General features: G+C 40.8%; 3 protein-coding genes across 3 annotated transcripts; 1 reads left to right on the plus strand and 2 right to left on the minus strand.

The window, feature by feature from the left end:
- Positions 1–1,416: 1,416 nt before the first annotated feature.
- On the minus strand, positions 1,417–4,875 carry LOC109480260 (tyrosyl-DNA phosphodiesterase 2-like). The gene is given in 6 exon segments (XM_019782410.1): positions 1,417–1,791; positions 2,445–2,615; positions 2,958–3,168; positions 3,637–3,855; positions 4,310–4,398; positions 4,712–4,875. Coding segments are annotated over 6 exon segments (1,206 nt in total). The 5' UTR covers positions 4,853–4,875.
- A 481-nt stretch (positions 4,876–5,356) lies between these two features.
- On the plus strand, positions 5,357–13,485 carry LOC109480267 (peroxisomal bifunctional enzyme-like). The gene is made up of 14 exons (XM_019782417.1): positions 5,357–5,434; positions 6,103–6,286; positions 6,715–6,896; positions 7,490–7,618; positions 8,322–8,549; positions 8,864–9,048; positions 9,614–9,723; positions 9,857–10,110; positions 10,570–10,809; positions 11,220–11,443; positions 11,808–11,913; positions 12,308–12,437; positions 12,771–12,871; positions 13,247–13,485. Exons 2-14 carry the CDS (start codon positions 6,112–6,114, stop codon positions 13,319–13,321), a joined length of 2,139 nt encoding a protein of 712 aa, XP_019637976.1. The 5' UTR covers positions 5,357–5,434; positions 6,103–6,111; the 3' UTR covers positions 13,322–13,485.
- Positions 13,486–14,806: 1,321 nt separating this feature from the next.
- Positions 14,807–22,446, minus strand: LOC109480262 (C-Jun-amino-terminal kinase-interacting protein 1-like). The gene is made up of 13 exons (XM_019782411.1): positions 22,353–22,446; positions 21,200–21,321; positions 20,649–20,800; positions 20,170–20,275; positions 19,653–19,889; positions 19,094–19,217; positions 17,543–17,700; positions 17,010–17,116; positions 16,403–16,507; positions 15,771–15,827; positions 15,511–15,578; positions 15,217–15,315; positions 14,807–14,879 (listed from the first exon to the last, which is right to left on the minus strand). The coding sequence occupies exons 1-13, from the start codon at positions 22,433–22,435 to the stop codon at positions 14,807–14,809; spliced, it is 1,491 nt and encodes a 496-aa protein (XP_019637970.1). The 5' UTR covers positions 22,436–22,446.
- Positions 22,447–22,501: the final 55 nt, after the last annotated feature.

Consider the following 22,501-nt stretch of genomic DNA (forward strand, 5'->3'; position numbering starts at 1 on the left):
GATTTGCATATTGTTCTCACTTCTTGACTGTGTGCACTGATCCAAGAAGTGTGGGCTTCCTGAATAATTAGATGTATGTTGAATACAAATGGAAATATTTAGTATTACATTGAAGTAAAAGATTATTTTGTGACAATTTGTTCAGACAATGTTGAACTACAATGCATATTAGTGTTTCATGGTTCAGTTCTGTCAGTTCTGTTTATAAAGTAAAAGAACATACTGTCTTTCCCTTGCACTATATCAAGACTATTCAAATATAATTTGAAAATACACCACATCTTTGTATGCATGGCAAGTTGATCCAAATTTAATACAGTTTGACAAGTAAACTTAAGATGAGTCAATGTTTGAACCCTAACATTTGGAAAGCTTATGTGCTAATCTTACAGAAATGAATATTCTGTACATGTCACCAGTATGTAACATACATATTCCACTGTGGCTAATTATATCTGTATGATCTGTCATACAGCCATGATGAAACACCAGTAATCAGACATATATGTTGACTCTACCCCATTGGGAATTACATGTATATACATGGTATGCATTGTAAACCATCTTTTCTTCTTGGTTGAACTACATGTACATTTTTCCTTTGAAAGCTCAATTTCAGAGGTTGCTGTTGTATATAAAGTTGATCTTTAAAACTTGTATCTTCGAAATTTTTGGTTGTGTACATACTACTTGTATTTTAAAAACAGAGATTTAAGTCAGTAAATATTCAAGAAGTTTATAGTAAGGAGACAATAAATATTACATTGTTTAGATGAAATTGTCATCTGTGCTTTATTGTAAGAGGAAAATAAAGAGTTAACCAGTGCAGCCTTGCAGGTCGTGAGTTCGATCCCCAGCCGAGTCATACCAAAGACCTTAAGCACATTTAAAAACTGACTAGGAATGTTTATGGAACGATAAAAATCTTCAGAAGAGACACAGGTCGTTTAGTCTTTTCACTTTTATTTCTGTTTCATAACTGCCAATATTGAACCTAGTTTATGTAACTATACAAATACCGGTATGCTGTTACCAAATAGACATTAATGTTGCTATAAACCTTTTTGCATTTCTTTCTGTTTCAAAACAAAACCACTGACTGTGATTGTTTCAATACAAACACACAGGCTTCCAGTTGTTTTACATGTTTTCAACTTTCTTCCTGCTTCCTACCTACCAGACAAAGACTGCAGCTCTCTAACTCTGTATCTAAATAAACATGCTAACTTAAAACAGCAGTTCAACTTGTCTTAGCTCTTTTGGCCGGGTTTCCTGTTTTGTTATAACTTACATCTGTCAGCTCTACTTGTCGTTGTTGGAGTTCGTTAGTGTTTGGTTTAATAAACTGGCACAACAGGCCCCAGTGATCGCTGGGAAATCTGTTTCTTAGCAAACATGCTAGATTAAAACAGCAGCTCAACTTGTTTTAGCTCTTTTGGCCGGGTTTCCTGTTTTGTTATAACTGACATCTGTCGACTATGCTTGTTGTTGTTGGAGTTTGTTAGTGTTTGGCTTAGCGAACCTGCACAACAGGCCCCAATGATCACTTGGAAACCTCCCACAACCCTCAAGTCTGTCCGTCCCGACAAATTTTATATTCTCGGGAACGAGTTGGTCTGGGTGGCTAGAACGGACATACACGCGATCAAACCGGCATTTGGGACGGAATTTGAAACTCCAGTCCAGGTTGTCATTTTTGGTGAGGTCCCAGGTGAACTTGAACTGCGACGGGCTTCCGCACGCTTCCCAGAAGTCCACAGTTCCGGCGGGCAACCCTCCGACTGCAGCGACCTTGGGTACAACAAAAAGACAGAATGGGTTGGACCAGTTTACTCTGTACTACTACCACTACCACCACCACCACTACTACTACTACTACAGTACTACTACTACTACTACCACTACTACTACCACCACCACTACTACTACTACCACTACTACTACCACTACTACTACTACTACTACTACTACTAGCACTACTACTACCACCACCATCACCACTACTACTACCACTACTACTACTACTACTACTACTACTACCACTACTACTACCACCACCATCACCACTACTATTACCACCACTACTACCACTACTACTACCACTACTACTACCACCACCACCACCACTACTACTACCACCACCACTACTACTACTACCACTACTACTACTACTACTACTACTACCACTACTACTACTACCACTACTACTACTACTACTACTAGTAGTACTACTACTACTGCTTTTTACATGTATTTATTAATGAAGATTACATTACCACAGCTGTGGAAGGATTGAAATAGCAGGTAACTGGTATCACCTTTTCAAGATGTCAACCTTAAGACTTGTGTCTTGGCAGCTAAAATAGGTTTTTGGTAACCGGTCTAAGAATGTAGTAGCCTAGAAATCAGGCCATTAAGGACATGAAGGGTTCACTGCACCCTACCTCTGTGTCCCGGAGGTTCAGGTCCCCCCCCACGATGACGGTGTTGGTTTGGTCCTGCTGCTGGAGCACCTGGAACACCTGCTGCAGCTGCCGTTTCCGCTCAGCTGCGTGATCCTTTGTGCTCTCCAGGTGCGTCGTCATCAGGCACAGGGGAACACTTCCGAACCGCGCCTGCAAACAACGGGAATGAAAAATTAACACTTGCAAAGCAATTGCATAGTGTTTACCTTCCCCAGCCTACAGTCCAGCCATGCTAGCCTGCTACAGCTTCAGTTACCATGGTTACAGACATCTGGTTCAGGTCATTGACTTTACTTGTTTGGAGCTGTGCAAAGAAAAGAAACTGTGCAAAAATATTTTCCTTCTACAAAGTTAAAAATAATCTCATCACACTCACTCACCCACACACTAAATATCATAATTCATAAAGGTCTTATGCTGACTATAAATATGCAGAAACACAGACACACACACACATACACCAAAAATAAAAATCTCTGCATGTAAAATCACCTTCACTATCAGCAAATTTCTCATCATCTGTGTAGTGGGGAAGGGATGAATGTTCTGGCTGACGAACGTGATGCTACTTTTCCTCAGGAGCAGCGCGGTGAAGTATCCCACTGTTCCCACGGCGATGGTCTTGTAACGGTCGCACTTGGCCTCGATGTACGCAAATGTCTGAGGGATGACTTCTTGCAAGAATACCACATCTGGATACAGACTGGAAAGAGAGCAAGAAATCTTTACTTGCTCCAGCTAGATGCCACCGTGCCGCGTGCCTGCAAAGCTGGTGTGTTATGCCAAAGGGTGGTTATACCAGCTATACAGATACAGAAGCTGGTGTGTTACGCTGAAGGGCGGTTATAATGGCTATACAGATACAGAAGCTGGTGTGTTATGCTGAAGGGCGGTTATAATGGCTATACAGATACAGAATCTGGTGTGTTACGCCGAAGGGCAGTTATACCGGCTACACGGATACAGAAGCTGGTTTGTTACGCCGAAGGGTGGTTATGGATACAGATACAGAAGCTGGTGTGTTACACCACAAGGGCACAAGATCGGTGACATGGCAGGATTCAAACTCAGGACCCCTTGGTTCCAAGCCAAATGCTCTGTCATTACACCACACGACACCATTGTTGATTGGTACAGCAATGGTAAAATACCCAGAGAAAAAGAAATGTACCTGTTTATAGTGTTGCAAACCGCCTTCGTTCTTTCCAGAATGTTCCTCTCGTCAAGGCCGTCAATGTTCCATGTCAGCAGGTTGAGACCGGGAGGAACTGGTTCAGACCGGTTGTGACCAGTTTCGGTAGCCGGTTCTATGCCGGTCTGTGTGTCCAGATCTTGCTCAGACTCAGAGCTGATGCATACTACGTCTTGTGAAGTTTCCAATGGACTAGTACTGTGGCAGGGAAAAATGCAAGAAACTACTACAATTATTGTGGTTGGGATAACCACCAGCCAATCGGCCACACCCAAATGTTTTAAATATTTTGAAACATTCGTCTGGCGCAGCCAAACAGTTAAATTTCTCCTATATAGCATGCTTGGGCAGAGTTTGGTGTAGTGTTCGAGAGGCCATATTCGGCTATGTGATAGGGGCATATATGTAGTCAACACTTATAATGAGCAACTGGAAAAAATGGTTGAACATCTACTAGTAAGGTCGCAGAACACAGTTTTAATGGGCGCCCCCCGGGCTCTATAACATAGGTATACAAAGTAGTGTGAACAAACACTTGAATCCTGGCTAGAACAATCTAGAGACTGGCACAGTGAGGGCATGTTTTCCAGTGGAGAGACTGCTTATATGTATACAGGTGAGAGGTTTACTCTCCCTTCTTATTATGACCCACCTGCCAGGTGCAGGTGCAGCTGCCTGGTCTCCAGGTGGCACACCTGTCTCCTCCTCTTCACTTGGCTCAAAATAATCATTGATGGCGTCCTGCAACAAGACAATTGTGCAGAACTGATATAGTTGTATATGCTTCTACATATTGACTGAACTGTCTGTAGTTCATTAACACTGTATACAGTAATTCATTCTTTTAAGCATTCATTCATTCATTCATTCATTCACTCACTTATTGATCACGACATCCATTCATCTATTCACTTACTAGTATAGTTATATAACTTTATTCATTCATACGTTTTTCCCCTCATTCACTCTTTGAATCATTCTTTGTCTTACCCATTCATTCATTAATTCATTCATAATTTTCATCATTCACTCGATTTATATTCAACTGTATCACCTGAAGTCTCCAGCCGTTTTTCTGCAGGTAAACCCGAGCCTGGTCCAGGGTACTCCCGGTGATCTCTGAGAACTCTAACTGCCTCTGCCGACGGTCCTGGCCCGAGGTTCCGCCCGAGGTCTCACGTGCCGATGGCTCCATGGCCTAATTATACTTTTCTATACAGCACAGATTTCTGATAGCTAAAACCGGCTAGCTAGAAAGTTTCAGGAATACGTGACAACGTTATACAGTGATACAGTAATGTGTTGTTTCCATGGCTGTTTACATGTACGCTGTTTGTTTGCGTTTCTAGCCGTTTACGAAGTTTTGAAGTCAAGATTTTGGCGCGCTGATTTTAATTTGGAAAAACCGAACGCAAAACCCGGAAGTGCTCTCTCCGGGTCATGGGGTCAAGAGACTATCACATTTGTGCATAGGTGAAGCTTCTAAATTTTTTTCGTGTTTAGTACCAATGAGGTTTAAATAATAATACTTATATTATTGTATGAAACATTAGCATTAATATTAAATTTAGTGTCAAAAGTCTTAAATTGCTCAAAAATTTTAGAAACATGTGAGACGATTGACAAATATTTCCCCCTATTTTCGCAATGGTTTCTACCACATGTACCCGTGAGGTCATTGACTTTTGGACCAACTCAATGAGGTGAAAGTTTGCTAGTTCTTTTCCAAGTACCACTCCCCTAAATACACCTCAAGTTGGACGGTCTGCAACAAGAAGTAAGTCTGAAATCCAACATATTCTCTATTTAGAAGGCAGGGATTGTCTTGTTAGTGAACAAACAGTAACGTTACTGTAATTATAGCTATTTAAATTACTGCTGCAGTAACCTTAATAAATAGGAGATGAGAGGAATTTTAGAAGTATTGGGTATATGTGATACAGTGATACTAGTAATAACCTGTATGTGACTGTCATTTCAGTACTGTTGATAAATTGGGAAAATTGAATACCTTAACTGAAATAAAGCAATCATCATGTTATTCGGTGGATGAAGGTTAGATTAATGAGATACCGACTCGATTACAGCTACTGGATTGATTATAAAATCAGTCAGATGTTTCAGGAACGCATGCACTACCTTTGTCAGTGTCAACAAAAGGTACTATAAGCAGTGAACGAAGAAAGGTAGTGGATGCTACCTGCAACATTTGACCAGTCCCAAAATCTCTCCAGTTGCTTGAGTAACTGTAAAATGGCAATCAATTTATATAATGTTATTTTCTTGATTCAGTAGTTTGCAGGTATGGCTGAGTACTCCACCTTGGGATCTGTAGCGGTACTGCAGGTGAACAACCCTCCTGTGAACTCCTTCAGCCACCATGTACTACAGTAAGAGTGTTAACCATTAACAGTAAAACTGTTAATCATTTTTTGTTTCTCATAGTTTGCAGGTATGGCTGAGTACTCCACCTTGGGGTCTGTAGCAGTACTGCAGGTGAACAACCCTCCTGTGAACTCGTTCAGTCACCATGTGAGACAGGCTCTGGTGGACGGCCTGGAGAGGGCCCAGCGGGACCCGGCTGTTCGCAGTATCGTCATCATGGGGAAAGGGAGAACTTTTCCAGCAGGTAACACTGATAAATTTCTTCCCACATCAAGTGACGCATAGGGTGCATCTCCGTTTCAATAGCCCTGGGCCACACAGCAGTGCAATCACTACAGCAGGGGGCTAGTCCACTGGTAGTGGTGTGTGTTCAACTCCCATCATTGGTCGGCTGCTGCGCAGGCGACTGCAAGGTCCCTCCACTGCCCCTTGTTGCAAGCAAGGTTGGCGATCTGCTTCTCAGTTAGCTGATTGTGCTCGTCTCCCAGTAGTTGTTGGACGTACTTGAAGTAAGAGGTAGGCTGTCGGCCTCGTCTACGTCTGCCATACTCCTTCCCATGAACCTGGGGTGACCGAAAGAAAAAAAGAAATTGGGCTGGCTACAACCCTAGTTTGTTTGTCAAGAAACTGTATCAGTCTTTTTTAACATCAGACTGACTATAAATATTCCAGGTGCTGATATAAGGGAATTTGGGAGCGGTGCAGCTGTAAAGATGCCAAACCTCCTCATGGTGCTACAAGCTGTAGACACCTGTCAGAAGCCAGTAGTGTCTGCCATCCATGGTACGGCACTGGGAGGAGGTTTTGAGCTGGCCCTGGCCTCACACTATCGCCTGGCAGTTCCCTCAGCCAGGGTAGGACAGGAAATATTTTTCCTCATCTTTTTGACTTAATTGTCTATTATAACTCACTAATACTAGAACAAGCTTTTGTATTGCACTGTATTTATATTGTTGTGTTTGGGAGGACAACTTGTAAAGGTGTCAATACACCTGTTTTGTCCTCCCTTCCACTTGTATGTTTGTACTTGTGGTGAATAAAAAATGAACAAATAAACAGGCTACATTGTAGCTAACTGCCTCTGGCTGTTACCAGGAGTGAGTGAGAAAGTGACAAACTGCCAGATGTGGGAAAGATCAGGTTTCATCCAACAATTAGAAGATATTTCAGGGGAATTCCAAAACACTTAGTATACTTACTTGGACCTTTGGCCCTGTGTGGAGCATAGGCCACCAATGACTGTCCTCCTTCCAGCTCGTTTCTGGACTTCTTTGTGGCAACTATAGTATGACAAAAAAAGTTGTACAGTAACAGTATACAGTATCTTTTGTATTATATGGTCCTCTCCTTGGTGCTGAACACCTGGTTTCATTTGTTCAGGCTTGATGGCTCTGTCCCTGGTGCAGAACCAATGCTCTATCATGTTCTTCCTTATTGTTTTTAACAGATGGGGCTACCTGAGGTGCACCTGGGGATCCTGCCAGGTGCAGGGGGGACCCAGCGGCTGCCCCGGGTCGTGGGGGTGAAGACTGCCATCCAGATGATCACCAGCGGCCAGCACATCAAAGCACAGCAGGTATCTGTATCTGTATAGCTGGTATAACCGCCTTTCGGCGTAACACACCAGCTTCTGTATCTGTATAGCTGGTATAACTGCCTTTCGGCGTAACACACCAGCTTCTGTATCTGTATAGCCGGTATAACCGCCTTTCGGCGTAACACACCAGCTTCTGTATCTGTATAGCCGGTATAACTGCCTTTCGGCGTAACATACCAGCTTCGCAGGCACGCGGCGTGGCGGCAGCTGGCTATATTATACCGATCGACAGGTGAGCCCAGCTAGTCCATTGGTTGAGAAGTGGGTTTAGAAAACATTGTATATAGTCAAACCTTGCCCAAGACAACCACTAAGGGCATTAATACTAATCATGAAAGATGAAAGTTCATCTGTGTTGGTAGTTACATGTCTCAAGTTAAAACTTTTGATCCAACACAAAGAAATTGTTCTCACGTAGAACTTTTGATCAGTCACTCTGGTCTTCCTCAGTAGACTGACCCAGTGAGGCATGTCACGTGGCTTCTCTGAAGTGTGTCACCAACACTGGGTTAAAGGTACATGTATATGGTAAACAATGACAGGGGAGTGGGGAATTGAATGTGGTCCATGTGGACAGATGGTCCCTATAGACACTACTTAAATGCAAAATGAAACTACAAGAATGGGATACACTTGATTAATTTGAATGATTCTCTTCCCTCCCCATACCTGTTCTATATAGGCCCTGTCTCTCGGCATTGTGGACAAGATTGTCCAAGGTGACCTTCTAAAAGAGGCTGTCAGCTTTGCAAGGTCAGTTGAAGGTCGTCCGGTAGAGGACAGAAGGATCAGTCAGAAGACAGTGCCAGAAGCTGACAAGGTCGATGAGGTCGTGGAAGCAGCACGGAAGACGATTTTACGCAAGGCGCGAGGAGCCATTGCCCCTATGACTTGTGTACAGGCTATTCAGGTAAACATGAAGTGGTGAGATAGTGAATGAAGGATAGATGGATGGATGGATGGATGGATGGATGGATGGATGGATGGATGGGTGGAAGGATGGATGGATGGATGTGTGGGCGGGTGGTGAATGGATAGATGGATGGATGAAAGGAAGGAAGGGAGAAAGGAACTAATGAACAAGTGACAGAAAACAAAATATGTCAGATGTACTTTTCATCTGTCGTTGGTCCTGTCCTTGGTGCTGAACACCCGGTTTCACTCTTATCCAATGGTCACAATGATTGAATTTCAAACGGGAGCAAAACTATCATATTTCTGCAGGCCTCAGTCCTTCCATTTGAAGCTGGCATGGCGCGTGAGGCTGAGCTGATGGCATTCCTGATGACATCATGGCAGGCCCCGGCCCAGCAGTACGCCTTCTTTTCCGAGCGGGAGGTCAGGAGATGGAGTCATCCCCGAGACAAACGCATCAACTTCAAAACTGCCAAGCCAAGGGTTGTCAAGAGGTGAAGAAGTTTGCTTTATATATGTAGATCAGTACTAAAGTCTATGATGATAAGACAGAAAGGAACTTTTGTTTTTAGTTTTATTTCACCTTATTCTCTGAGCGGGAGGTCAGGCAATGGATCATGGAGTCATCCTCGGGACAAACGCATCAACTTCAGAACCGCCAAGCCAAGAGTCATCAAAAGGTGAAAAAGCAAAGATAACAAAATAACATGCTTGCATGTATGTCTAGAACATAAACAAGTGGTTACCATATCCATTCCCAGAACTACCAATATGATATCAGGAATGCTGTTAGAATGAAACCAGTCATCATAGCCTCAAATACCATAGTAAAAGACAGTTCTAAGTCTGACAATAGTCTGCCCATTTTAGCATATATACATAAATCAACAGGATTATTATAAGATGCTCCCAAATCTCATGACTTCAGAGTTGTTGGCCATCAAGCTTCTAGGGACCTGACCAGTGGAAGGGCTGCTAAAAGTGTGATATACCAGTAGTCAGGCTAATATGCTATGTAACAAGTACAATCATGGCTAAGTAGTATTTATTTTGTTCCAGTGTGGGAGTGGTGGGTGCAGGCACCATGGGTATGGGCATCACCATCAACCTCCTACAGGCTGGGCTCAAGGTCGTGATGCTAGAGGTCAACAAGAAACAACTGGACAAAGGTCAGACAAGGTCAAACTTCTACTTTCATGCACCATCCTGAACATTGGTATCTTTTTATTGTAAATTTAGATTAAGATTTTTTTTTTAAATCTCAAGATCATTTTAGAATAATTTGAATTTGTTTATTCATAGCTGTCAACACTATCAAAAAGACCCTCAGCCAAAAGTCAGCCTCCCAGAAAATGTCCCAACTGACCACCGCTATGGACTACAGTCAGCTGAGGGATGTGGACATCGTTATCGAGGCTGTGTTCGAAAACATGAGGCTGAAGAAGGAGGTTTTCAGGAAGCTGGATGCCGTCACTAAACCCCAAACCATCCTCGCATCCAACACATCCGGGCTGAACATTGATGAGATAGCAGCAGTGACAAAACGTCCTGACAAAGTAATTTACGTGTATTTGTTTATTTTTATTTATTTATTTGCATGGCCCATATGCAACAAACACTGGACCGGGTAATACAGAAAATACACAGCTATTTACTGTACCATTTCATATAGAACTTTGAATGTGTAATAGTGTAAGTTTAGGACTCCCTTGCAATTGCTTAACAATACAGTACAATAAAGTCATTGATTTGTCAGTGAAGGTAAGACATCCAGGTAATAAGATACGCGAAAAAACAGTTACTCAAGCAACTCATAATCAACTCAAAATCATAATCCAGTTGCTTGGGTAACTGTTTTTTGGCGTAAGTCATTGATTTCTTTGCTTTTACCAATGCGATGCTGTCTCAAACTATCATTATTGTTATAAGGACCTAGTGCATAAAACTAAGCTTTTCCCTTACATTTCTATCTGCAGAACATATTGTTTGAATGCCTGTGTTACATGCCTTCCCAGGTTGTTGGGACCCATTTCTTTGCTCCTGCCAACGTGATGCGACTCCTGGAGAACATCTACGGCAGGCAGACGTCCCCGGAGACCGTTGCCACGGCGATGCAGCTGGGTGTGACCATTGGGAAGGTGGGGGTGTTGGTGGGGAACTGCCCCGGGTTCGTGGGGAACCGGATGTTGGGTTCGTACACGGCTGAGGCGGTGTTTCTCCTGGAGGAGGGGGCCGAGCCACAAGATGTCGACAGGGTCAGTGTCTAGGTTATTTTTATGTTTAACTTAGTCTTATATTATCTTAGGTGGTGTTGATGGCAAAGGGATTAAGGTAGTGGACACAGTATCGGTAGGTTATGGGTTTGATTCCCGATAGTCCTGGCTAGATATGGTGTCCTTTTGAAATGCAATTTGCTCAACTTTCCCCACACCAGGTGTAAAATGGTAACTGTTACTTGTTTGTGAAGTAAAATTGTGGTGGAATTAAAAATCGAAGGAGAGGGATGGGCTCTTCCTTCCAATACTGTGCCCTTGACACAGTAGATTAATAGCCTACTGGCCTATAATTATCCCTCTTACATCTGTCATTTACTGCTCTTTCACTGTCTAACTGTTTGAGTCTTATACTTCAAGTTCTGATGTCCCTTTTACCTCTGTGTTGATAGGCCATAGAGGAGTTTGGGTTCCCGATGGGGCCATTCCGTATGGGTGACCTGTCCGGTACAGACATCGGGTGGAAGGGGCGCATCGCAAAGGGCCTCACAACGGAACACGGGCCGCCACCCGCCACCCCCGCCCTCTACCGGCGTGGTAACCGGTACTGCCCGCTACCGGACATGTTGTGCATGAAAGGTCGTCTGGGGCAGAAGACAGGGGCTGGGTGGTACAGGTAGGAAACTACCATTTAGAAAAATTGTCTGAACATTGTTTATTCATAAAGTAACCAGTACTAACAAAAATCTGTGGAATATGTACTAGTACATGTATCAATAATAATACATATATGTACAATTACAGTTGGCTGCCCCCATTAGAAATAGTGCAGTATCTTTCAATCATTCATTATTATTTGATTATGCTGTTGCATTTGGTGCAAAATATTTGTGTTTAATTATGGTTGATTTTTTACAATTATTTTTAATGATGTAAATGTTTCCAGGGTGAGAGTTTGAAATGGCGACATCACTTGTCCTCTCACGTGTGTGTGGAAAATTTTATAAATTAAAGAAATATGCCCCTCCCATGTGTAACAGGTATGAGCCCGGTAGCCGTACTGCCCTGCCGGATCCTGTGGTACTGCAGATGATCCAGGACTACAGACAGGAACATGGCTTCAAGAAGAGAACTATATCCTCACAGGTACGTGGTGCTTCCTTACATTTCCTTCCTTGATACTGTAAATTGTTTTAAGTTTGCCTTGAATTTCAAGGGTGGAAGAAGATGCATTTGTGGATAAAACTGTTGTGTAGTACAGTAGTTAAAGAGAAGACACGTTCACTATGTGACGATTTATAAGTGACTTATATTATAAATCATCATTACAAAATTACTGTAAACTTATAGTGAAAAATATTGTGTTTTTTTAAGTTCATGGCTTTTTAATTATCATATAATTACAGTAATTTTGTAATAACTTTTTTGTAATCAAACTATAAAAAACACACAGATGTATCCCAGCACAATTAACACCTTTTATTGTGGAAAAAACTAATGAAATATCCTCATGATGCTCTGTCTTCTGTTATACTTACAGGAGATAGTGGAGCGTTGTCTCTACCCACTCATCAACGAAGGGTTCCACATCCTGGACGAGGGAATAGCTGCTCGCTCGCTGGACATTGATGTCATCTACCTGTTTGGCTACGGATGGCCCAGGCACACAGGTGAAACTTTTAATTTTGCATTTCATTTTACATGGGATAGCTATAGGGCTTGAAATGTACTGTCAACAGAGACTCCGATCAGGATGGTGTTAATGTGTTAGGGTGGTCTCCATTTATATACAAATCCTAAATTTTAAGTCAATCCATTGAACTAGAGTGATATGCATCAAAGTTGAAAAGGTCTGTTTTTTGAGCAACTATCCTAAAATTTAGAGTCCAATTGGGATCTCTGTCAGTAGAATCACACCAAAATCTGTGGGAAAGACTTAATCATCTTCACTAGTTCTGTGATGCATGGAAAAATATAAAATGCTCCCTGTACCCGTACTTCAGGAGGACCTATGTACTACGCAGAGAGGGTGATCGGCCTGGAGAAGCTGCTGTGTAGTCTGGAGACGTACAGTGCCCGGTACCCCGACCATGCCCACCTGCAGGTGAGAGGATGTTCAACCCCACCCTTAACATGGAGGGGGCTACGGGTAGAACTCTTGTGCACTTGAGACTTAGTGCTCCCAGCCCCAAGGACAGACAACACTTAGGCTCCTGTTCCAAAACAACAGAAGCTTTTGTCTTATCCATCAACCTTGTCTTTACTTTGTCTAGCTTTTGTTTCCAACTGGACTATCAACAATATTGTCTTCACTTTACATATGTGCATATCAATAATGATAGTTCATGGTTATAAACCTGTTCATCTTCAGATATCACCAGTTTCACTGACAAAAGATAGTGGATGCTACCTGAAACGTCTGACCGTTTGAAAAATCATTATCCAGCTGCTTGAGTAACTGTTTTTTGCCCACCTCCAGCCCAGCCCACTGCTGAGGAACATGGTGGCTAAAGGAGGCAGCCTGGCAGCACTGGGGACAGACAGCAAACTCTGAGCAGCCTCCGGGCCTGAAAATTCATCTGTGTCGAAGAAATCATTGCAAAGCAAAATTGATCTGTAATTTTTTATACAAAATTTTTGACTGTGCAACTCCAGTCTTTGACAATGAATGTCGATGTCATTTTGTCAACTTCTTGTGTGAGACGTTTGGAAGGTACTTTAAATGTGCGAAAATGCTTGATCTGAGCTAAGGTTCACTTAAGTGCAAATCTGGACACCTACATGTACATGGTGGTTTATGTAAAACATGAAATGCTCTTGGACTATTAATAAAAAGTGAAATGCTCTTAAGACTGTTAATGCAAGACTAGTTATACATATCACAGTTTAATTTTGCACTTGATTATCAGAGCATTTTCACTTCATACAATATACTGTAGCTGGCAGCATACAGGCAGAGATGTACAAAAATATGAAAAAATAGATTCTGAACAATTTCATTAAAGTTATGGCAGATGATTGCAAGGTTAAAAATGTACATATTAAGAGTAATTATTATACAAAATTAAAAGATTATACCTAATAGATATTACCTAGATAGATATTGCTAGTTAATGTCATATTTGATATATGAGTAAATATTATTATGCAAAATTTGTTGCAAAAAAACTGAAATTGTTACAGTTAATTGCAGCATATATGCATGTACACTGTATATGTTATTGCAATATTTTGTACTTGTCTTTTCAAGTAGTACTACCCTAATCTACAATGCTACTGTTAATACAGTTCTGTATTTAACAAATACATGTATAATCATTTAGTTTGGCACAAATTATATAATTCTTTTGGCAAATAAAAAAAATACCAAGAACATTTATGGCTGCATTATGATTGTACTTTCAGCTCAATATGCTATCAAGTAACATATTTTATCACAACTATTATTAATACTGTTTGCTATCACTTGTCTGGTGCATCTTTGGTCCCAATTATTCACTCCCTTCTAACTTTTTATTTTATACAAGATTTAAAGCTAGGATTTCAACATCATAGCTAATCATCTGTAAGCTAAATCTTCAAACTGATTGTCTGTTTTTTAAGACTGCATTTAAAGGTATACAAAGGCATTTTGATTGGTTTAAAGTACAACCAATATGTGTACAGGTACTGCAAGCACCTTATGTCTCATACACATGATAAACAATATTCAATACTAATTTTTAAAAAATACTTCTGATAGGGTCACTACCGAGGAAGTAAAATCTTGATCTAAAACAATTTAGAAGGACTCTGAAAAAACGGAAAAGTTACTAAAAAATTGGTTCAATAAACATCTTGAATTACTAGACTGAAAGATTATCAAAGTTAATAATTCACTTATGTACAACTGCATAACAGTAGTTGTAATACATTGGAAACATATAATATTCATGGTGCAAAATTTTGCAGTGGAAATTGAGAAGTCACCACACAAATAAAATCGCCAACATTTGAAGGTTTCCAGTATCACGTCTTGTACCCTACAGTGACTGTTAAATTACTCCATGTATATGTCCTCTGTAGGGTGGGTGTAGTCCATGTACTCAGCATAGAACTTTCTGAAGGCTCTCCTGTTGGAACAAAGGGAGGAAAGGAGGCATTATGTAGCAGTGTTTCAAGTTGTAGAGTGTATTTACCAGTATCATCATTCTGCATTAATAGCAGTGTCCCTTGTGATGATTTTGTGCTGGAGAGGTCACCACAAAGCACAAACTGCAAACACTAAAAAATTTCCAGTATGATACAGTTCCTACTTTTTTAGTAATAGAAGGTGCCTAATTGCAAAGCCTGTTTTTCATTAACAGGAATTTTTATTCTATGAGATACTGGTATTAGTTGACATTTTGTACCTTTACTAAGTACTAGTTGCTAGAAGTCAGAAGATATGAGAATGCTGAATTTACGAACCCAAGTGCCTCTGCTACAGGCCGTGTGGACTCCTCTGACACCAGGACATGGCAGGCAAACCTGCGCTCTGCTGGGTGTTTGGTGATGAACCCAAAATATCTGTGCAACAAAACAGAAGAGAAACATTTTACACTCTCCTTATTATTTTCTGACATTTTATACTTCGCTACATCTTACCAGTGCAAAACATCAAAACACAGTATATTTGACAAAATATGAAAGTCTTACATTTATCTGTATAATTTCTCAAAGTTCTATCTTCTCCAATCTAGTGTATATTCTACACATGCATACCTGCTATTTCTTGGATGGTAGCCACAGAAGGAAATATTCTTCAGAGCAAAGAAGTAGTTTTGTCCACCCTGCAAAGCAGACAGTCACCATGTCATTTACAGTGCAAACTTCCCAAGAAAAAGACAAAATCTGGTCTACATGTGTAAGACAGGTTGTCACTATAGAGTGTATAGGAGTGTCAATGCTTGTTTCAATGGGAAAATAATCTATTAAGGACCACCAAAAGTCACATTGGCCAGGTGGTCCTTACATATACTTACATTACTTGGAAGTTTCTTACTACCAAACAGCTTTCCCCACTTTGCACCCTCCTTCCTCTGAAAACAGGAAAATATTTTTGGCATTAGCAAAACATATCATATCACAAATAATTTATTTCTAAAATAAATAATTGTCACCTGACAAGCATCATAAACATAATTTTGACAACTATTCATACCAGAACACAAAACGGAAGTTCAGCTACACTGGGGAGCTTTTGAGACGCACTCTGTCTCTTCTTCAACCCCGTTAAGATCTTGTCTTGGAGTTCTCTTTTCACATGACTTGATGTGATAATCACGTGACAAGACTGACAGCTACATAAACATGAACAGCTACATGTAGCTCATAATCAAAATCAGAGCAGGCAAAGCTATCAATGGCAATGACATCCATGAATCATTCATAGTAAAACATTGAACTTTATTCCAACAAACATTCGTACAGGGATCAAATTTTCAGGGACCACTGTCATTGTCCTGTACAGTGGCCACTGAAAATTTGATCCCTGTACAATTGTGTGTTGGAATAAAGTTCAACGTTTTACTATGATTACTACCAACACAGATGAACTTCATGATAATCCATGAATCATGTTTGTGCAGTGTACCTGCATGAGATGTACTCTCACCTGCCCATTGGAGTTCTCCACCATCTTCACACCTTTATCACTGATGTCCACAGCACACACCTGGGGCGGTTTGGTGTGTAACGTCATCCTACGAGCCTTCACTACCTACAGAACACAAGCAACACTTCACAATACTGTCATCCTACGGGCCTTCACAACCTGCCAACATACAAGTCAACTCCTCAAAACCTGCACACACAGAAGGCATCACTTCACAATGATATGGTAAGTCCGAAACTTCAAGTAGCAGTAAAATACACCAGTAAAGGGCTTTTGTTTTAGATGTGTTTGTTTCTTTGCTTATGTTTTTTGGTAGTATTTGAGCACAGTAGAGTCACAGCACAACAACTCTAAATGTGGGGTTGTGTGACTAAGAGGTCCCGGGTTCGAGTCCTGACATGCCACCAATCTTGTGTCCTTCCTCACTTTGCTCAGGTGAAAATGAGTATTGTATTGTCCCCTGTGTTTGTGGCAGCACTAATATGATTTGAAAAAACTTGAGTGTGCCGTCACCACGTCTTGTGATTACATGTATGAATATAAAAAAAACTCGAAAATACTCGACAGAAGTGAATGTACAGTAGTTATACACTGCTTGACAATGTACCTTCTCCATAGCCTGACACAGCACATCGTTGCCCTTGTGATACGGAACTTCTACAGAACCCAGGAACTTCAGTGTGTATCTGTCTACATGCACCTTACCACTGAAACCTGTGTACAAAACAAACACATATATAATTTACAACAAATGTGTATTAGATATATCTGGCACAGAGGTAACATATACATCCAACAAACAGAAACCAATTGCATTTGAAGATAAACAATATGTTCCATTTGACTTTGTCAGTCTTAAAAGTGTGTTTGGACCTGCTTAATATCTTGTAAGAACTTTGATATTCTTGAGTAAACTGTGAATGCAGAAACTTTTGCAGTGGTTTTATTTTTGTGGTGACCTCTTAATGCGAAAATATAACACCACGAATACATGTATGTGTTTACAGTTCTACTGATTACAGATGAATAGTTTCAACTGTGAAATTCAAACAACACAAAAACCACCTTGTCCCTACTAAAACCACCATAAAGAAGAAGGTAAAAGCATTACAGTGTCACGATTGAGGCTGTCTGACTAACCGATTTCTTCCTGCTCAGTTCCGACCTCGTAGGCGTAAGCGCTGGGGAAGACTCCATACTTCTCAGTGCGAATGTTCCACCCTTCAAACCACAGGTCCTCCGCCTCTCTCTCCACATACAGGGGGTCAGCTATGTTCAGCGCCAACTCATCCTGGTGTCTGTGTGAGAGAAATATTCCAGGATTATCCAGAGATTATTATAACACATAAAATTCTGTCACAGGTCTTCTGTCTTGCTCTCTACATACAGGGGGTCAGCTACGTTCAGGGCCAACTCATCCTGGTGTCTGTGTGAGAGAAATATTCCCGGATTATCCAGAGATTATTATAACACATAAAATTCTGTCACAGGTCTTCTGTCTTGCTCTCTACATACAGGGGGTCAGCTACGTTCAGGGCCAACTCATCCTGGTGTCTGTGTGAGAGAAATATTCCAGGATTATCCAGAACTTAACACAGAGAAAATTCTGTCACAGATTTTCTTCCTCTCTCTCTACATACAGGGGGCAGCTATGTTCAGGGCCAACTCATCCTGGTGTCTGTGTAATTGTAAAGAGAAATATTCCAGGATTATCCAGATTTAACACAGAGAAAATTCTGTCACAGCTACGTTCAGGGCCAACTCATCCTGGTGTCTGTGTGAGAGAGATATTCTCAGATTATCCAGAACTTAACACAGACAAAATTCTGTCACAGGTACGTCCAGGGCCAACTCATCCTGGTGTCTGTGTGAGGAAACTTTTAATAATTAGCTTAACGAAAAATTTTGTCAACATCTCAGTGAGAAAAAAACATGAGAGCTTGAATCTACAATGTTAAATGCAAAAAAAATATGCTAAGTTTCCATTTCCATCTGTAAAAACACAAAGTATCATATGATTATACAGAAAATAGTTAAATATACATGCAAATCATGTATTCTAAACATCAAGAGCAACTGCATCTTTATGTATGCAAGTAACAGGAACATTCACTTCAGGTACACTAATTTAGCACATTATAATATGATGATAGTTTTTGGTGACATTTTTGCATAAGGCCACACCAATTTAATTTCCTGGTTAACGGATTCGCCGCTTCATTTTTTTCTGATTTGCAAATAAAAATAAAAATTCAGAATCAACTGCAAAATGCTCATATTTTGCCGTGAACAGTTGAAAACAGTCCTTTTCATACTTCTTGTTAAAGTCATTCCATCTTTCAATGCAGTGGTATCATTAAAAGTTCAAAATTCATTATCAAAATTTTGAACCACCCTGGTGTGTTGACTTTATGTCTCCTATCGTACCATTTTGGGCCATAATAGGATGCCTAGGCCTGTTTTTATTTTTATTTATTTTTCGCCCGCCCGCTCCATTATTTTTGTAGAAAAATCCGTTAACCAAGAAATTAAATTGGTGTGGCCTAATAAAATTTTTGCAAACAGCTGGCAATCTATACCACAGTGACTATAGTAATGATCTTGTGCTAATAATCACACTCATTCACTCCATCATTATTAAAAATCACCATACCTTGATATAAAGAGCACGTAAGGTAACAGTGCTCCTACCTTGGAATGAAACGGTACAGGGCGCGGTGAGTCTGTTCCCGTTTTTTCCCCCTAACGACAATACTGGGTACTGCAGGGTCCGGCTCCTCTGAGTCATAAAATGTGCTGTTTCCTTCTGTGTAGGCTGGAACAAAAACAAACAAGACTTATAAACAAAATCTGTTTTGTAGTGCACATATTTCTATCAGGCTGAGCATAATTATGAAAGTCTAAAAATATATATATTACTACAAAGGTAACATTCGCAATTTAAGGCTAATGCATAATGGCTACAATGTAGCCAAGCCAAGAAGCTCAACAAAGTACTGCTCTATTAGTTCTTATTCACACACTCAAGTTGGTTATAAGTATAGGATACAGGAGTTTTATTTTACACAACCAAGAGAGTTTACCTTGCTGACGTAGCGGCGAGAAGCAGAACTCCAGTCAGAAGCTCTGAGGAAGGTATCTGATAGACACCAACATGTCAGCAAGGTAAACTATCTTAGTTGTGTAAAAGAAAACTCCTGTATCCTATGTAACAACAGTATCATCAATTCTACAAGCCTTGTTGACCCACCTCCCACCATCAAGATAGGATCCACCTCTTCCTCCGTATCCTCATCAGTGCCTGCGGGAGAGGCTGCGTCTTCCAGGAAAGGGTTCTGCGGCTTCAGGAAGGGCTTGGATTCCAGGCTAGTGCTGCTGAAGGCTGTGCTGGGGATCTGTGCCTCGTCCAGAAGCCTGCTGCCAGGCTGCTGTGAGTCCGTCTCTGGTTCTGACTCAGGGAGGCTGCCAACCACCATGGGAGGTACAGCTAGGCAGGAACATATAGCACATTTACCTCATTTGCATACTTGGGATGTATTTAAAAAATATGTCCCAAGTATGCAAATGAGTAAATCTCTGATCACACTATGGCCAGGGACTATGGCTTACAACTTGAGATTTATAAATTGGAGATGACTGTGAATACAATTTCCTAGCAAAAAAAGTGTACCGAATGTCTTTTCAGGGCCTTACTGAAAAGTAGTGCCTAGACACTGAGTAAGCCAACCTGGCTAAGTAATTAAGAGAAGTAAGTTAAGACTCCTTACTTGCGGGAGACCGTCTGCGAGATGTTGGTATTTCTGGCAGCTTCCTTCCCCGCCGGGATCCGTGGCTGCTTCTTTTTCTGACTGGCGGCTGTCGAACCTCCTGTTCCTGAAAAGTTTAGAATCAAACAATGCATTAATTACTAAGCCTTTGAGGTGAACTGAACTACAAAAATAACGCTTAAATATACATTTTCAGAGCAAATTAGGCCTGTATTCAATATCATTACTCGAAATATTATGAATAATAGATAAACCACTTCCACTCCTACCATACAATGTTGAATAGCAATGTACATTGTACATTAGACCACCAAATCAAAAAGAATTTGGGTGTTCTCAATGCCTTCTAAAGAATGCCTTCTAAACACCTGGATATCTGAAGGGATTACTGATACCATATTTAGTAGATCTTCTTTCAAATGTGGCAGTCTTCGGGTACTGGTACAACTATGACAGTATGATACAGCTTATGTCAATACCTCTTGTCTTGCTTCAGCGAATGCGTTGAAGCTGTGTCTGCCATGACTCTCCTGTCCCTGTGAGTCAGGGAAGTCCTGTAGGTCTAGCTGGATGTGTCCTTCATCAATCTGACTCATCTGAGCACCAATCTCATCTGTCGTCTTGTCTTCTCCTATGATAGGAGATGTGATTGGGAAACAACTTAATCAACAAATGAAATATTAAATGAAACACAAAGTGGCAAGTAGTACAGTCTTCTAGATCTGGCTCCCAGGATTCAAACCCACGCCAAACCCGGGCAGCCAGGTCACAAACCCAACACACAAACCATAAGGCTAAAAGGTCCGGACCACTTAGACAGTTGGTGGCACTTGAACCCAATGCACTGTTACAGAAAAACAATAATTGACACTAGCTACTATGTACTGTATATACATATCCTACATTCTTGGTTATTTATAATAGCTAACTTGGATGCTTACTCTCCAAGCGGATGCTTGGAAACTAGTGGAAAATTTATCCAGTTGCTTCATTTATTTTGCATTAGTCATAACTTAGGTTTTATATTTACCTTTAAATGATATGTTGGAGAAGCTAGTCCTCTGTACCAGCTGACTGGGCCTGTCCGGCTCCCAGCTGTCCAGGGACGAAAACTCACTCGCAGAGTCATCCAGACTCACCTTTCCTGACAACCTACGGGGAAAAAATGTGAGGAAATTAAGACTTCATGACATAATTCATTGGAAGACATTTTGAACATTAGTCTAGATACATAGTTTAGCGTGATTACCAAACCTAATTTTGCTCCCGAGTCCTACATCATTTGCAGAGAGGATGTAGGACTCGGGAGCTAAAATAGGTCTGGTAACCAGGCTAGATAGACTTTGTTTAATTGTAGTTTCACTTCAATAGTTGACCATTGTGGCGCCAAGCATGGCTGAGTTGTTAGGCTAACAGATCTAGACCAAGAGGTCGTGGGTTCGATTCCTGGCAAGACGTTGTGTCCTTGGGAAAGGCACTTGATTGCCCTCACTCCACCCAGGTGTAAAATGGGTACCTGACTTCAGTTGGGGAGGTAAAAGGCGGTGGAAGGAGAGGGATGGACTCTTAAGACACAATTTGGACTGATAACCCACTGCCCCTACAGTCTGAAAAGGGACCACCTTTACCTTTTGTTTCACTCTCATTGTTCTGCCTATCAAACAATGACCTAGCTGATCATTAATCCAATGTAAACATTCATAAATCACTATCTGGCATATTTTTCTGCTACTGAAGGAGTCTGTACCATTGCAGTTATGATTTTCATAATTCTAGTATGCAATGTAAAAACCAAATTTATGACGTTTTGATCTGTACCTAGCCACTTCACTTGAAAATTCGTATCTTGTTGCAATATTATTGCAGTGAAAAGATCATAATCATAATTTGATAAACAGGCCATGACTTAGATTATAAATTTTGTTAACGAATTGATAAATTTGTAGGGACTTACATAATAATTTGCTTCCTTACTGTTTCTCTTGTTTACAGTTGACACTGTGATTTGTTGAAAGTGTGTCGAAAACTTTCTCTATTCATAACAAAGTTTGTAATAATTTTGGGGGAGGGGTGCACAAAACGTCTTCGAAAAAAATTGGGCCATGACGATATTTTATGATTAGGAAACAAAATGAGCTTGTTGTAGTGTTTATAAAGGTCTATCGGTTGAAGAGAGAGCTTACCTGTATAAATTTTTGGTTCTAGACGGATTTGTAGTTGATATTTCTGTGGAAAAGTCCGTCTCTCCTCTTCTTTCGCCCATCATTCATTTAACTGGGACAAACCATACGCACACAGACACAACTGCGAAAATTATTCTAAAAAGTAATCA

The sequence above is a fragment of the Branchiostoma belcheri genome, unplaced genomic scaffold (assembly GCF_001625305.1).
Source record: "Branchiostoma belcheri isolate BF01 breed outbred unplaced genomic scaffold, Haploidv18h27 scaffold50, whole genome shotgun sequence".
Taxonomy (NCBI): domain Eukaryota; kingdom Metazoa; phylum Chordata; class Leptocardii; order Amphioxiformes; family Branchiostomatidae; genus Branchiostoma; species Branchiostoma belcheri.

Excerpts from the sequence above, each read along its gene's own strand:
- LOC109480267 (XM_019782417.1), top strand. The coding sequence starts at position 6,112 with ATGGCTGAGTACTCCACCTTGGGGTCTGTAGCAGTACTGCAGGTGAAC. Across the intron at positions 6,897-7,489 it reads TGGCAGTTCCCTCAGCCAGG|ATGGGGCTACCTGAGGTGCA; the intron begins GTAGGACAGGAA and ends TGTTTTTAACAG. Across the intron at positions 10,810-11,219 it reads AGCCACAAGATGTCGACAGG|GCCATAGAGGAGTTTGGGTT; the intron begins GTCAGTGTCTAG and ends CTGTGTTGATAG.
- LOC109480262 (XM_019782411.1), bottom strand. The coding sequence starts at position 22,435 with ATGATGGGCGAAAGAAGAGGAGAGACGGACTTTTCCACAGAAATATCA. Across the intron at positions 20,801-21,199 it reads CTCCAACATATCATTTAAAG|GAGAAGACAAGACGACAGAT; the intron begins GTAAATATAAAA and ends CTCCTATCATAG. Across the intron at positions 15,579-15,770 it reads GTAAGAAACTTCCAAGTAAT|GGTGGACAAAACTACTTCTT; the intron begins GTAAGTATATGT and ends TCTGCTTTGCAG.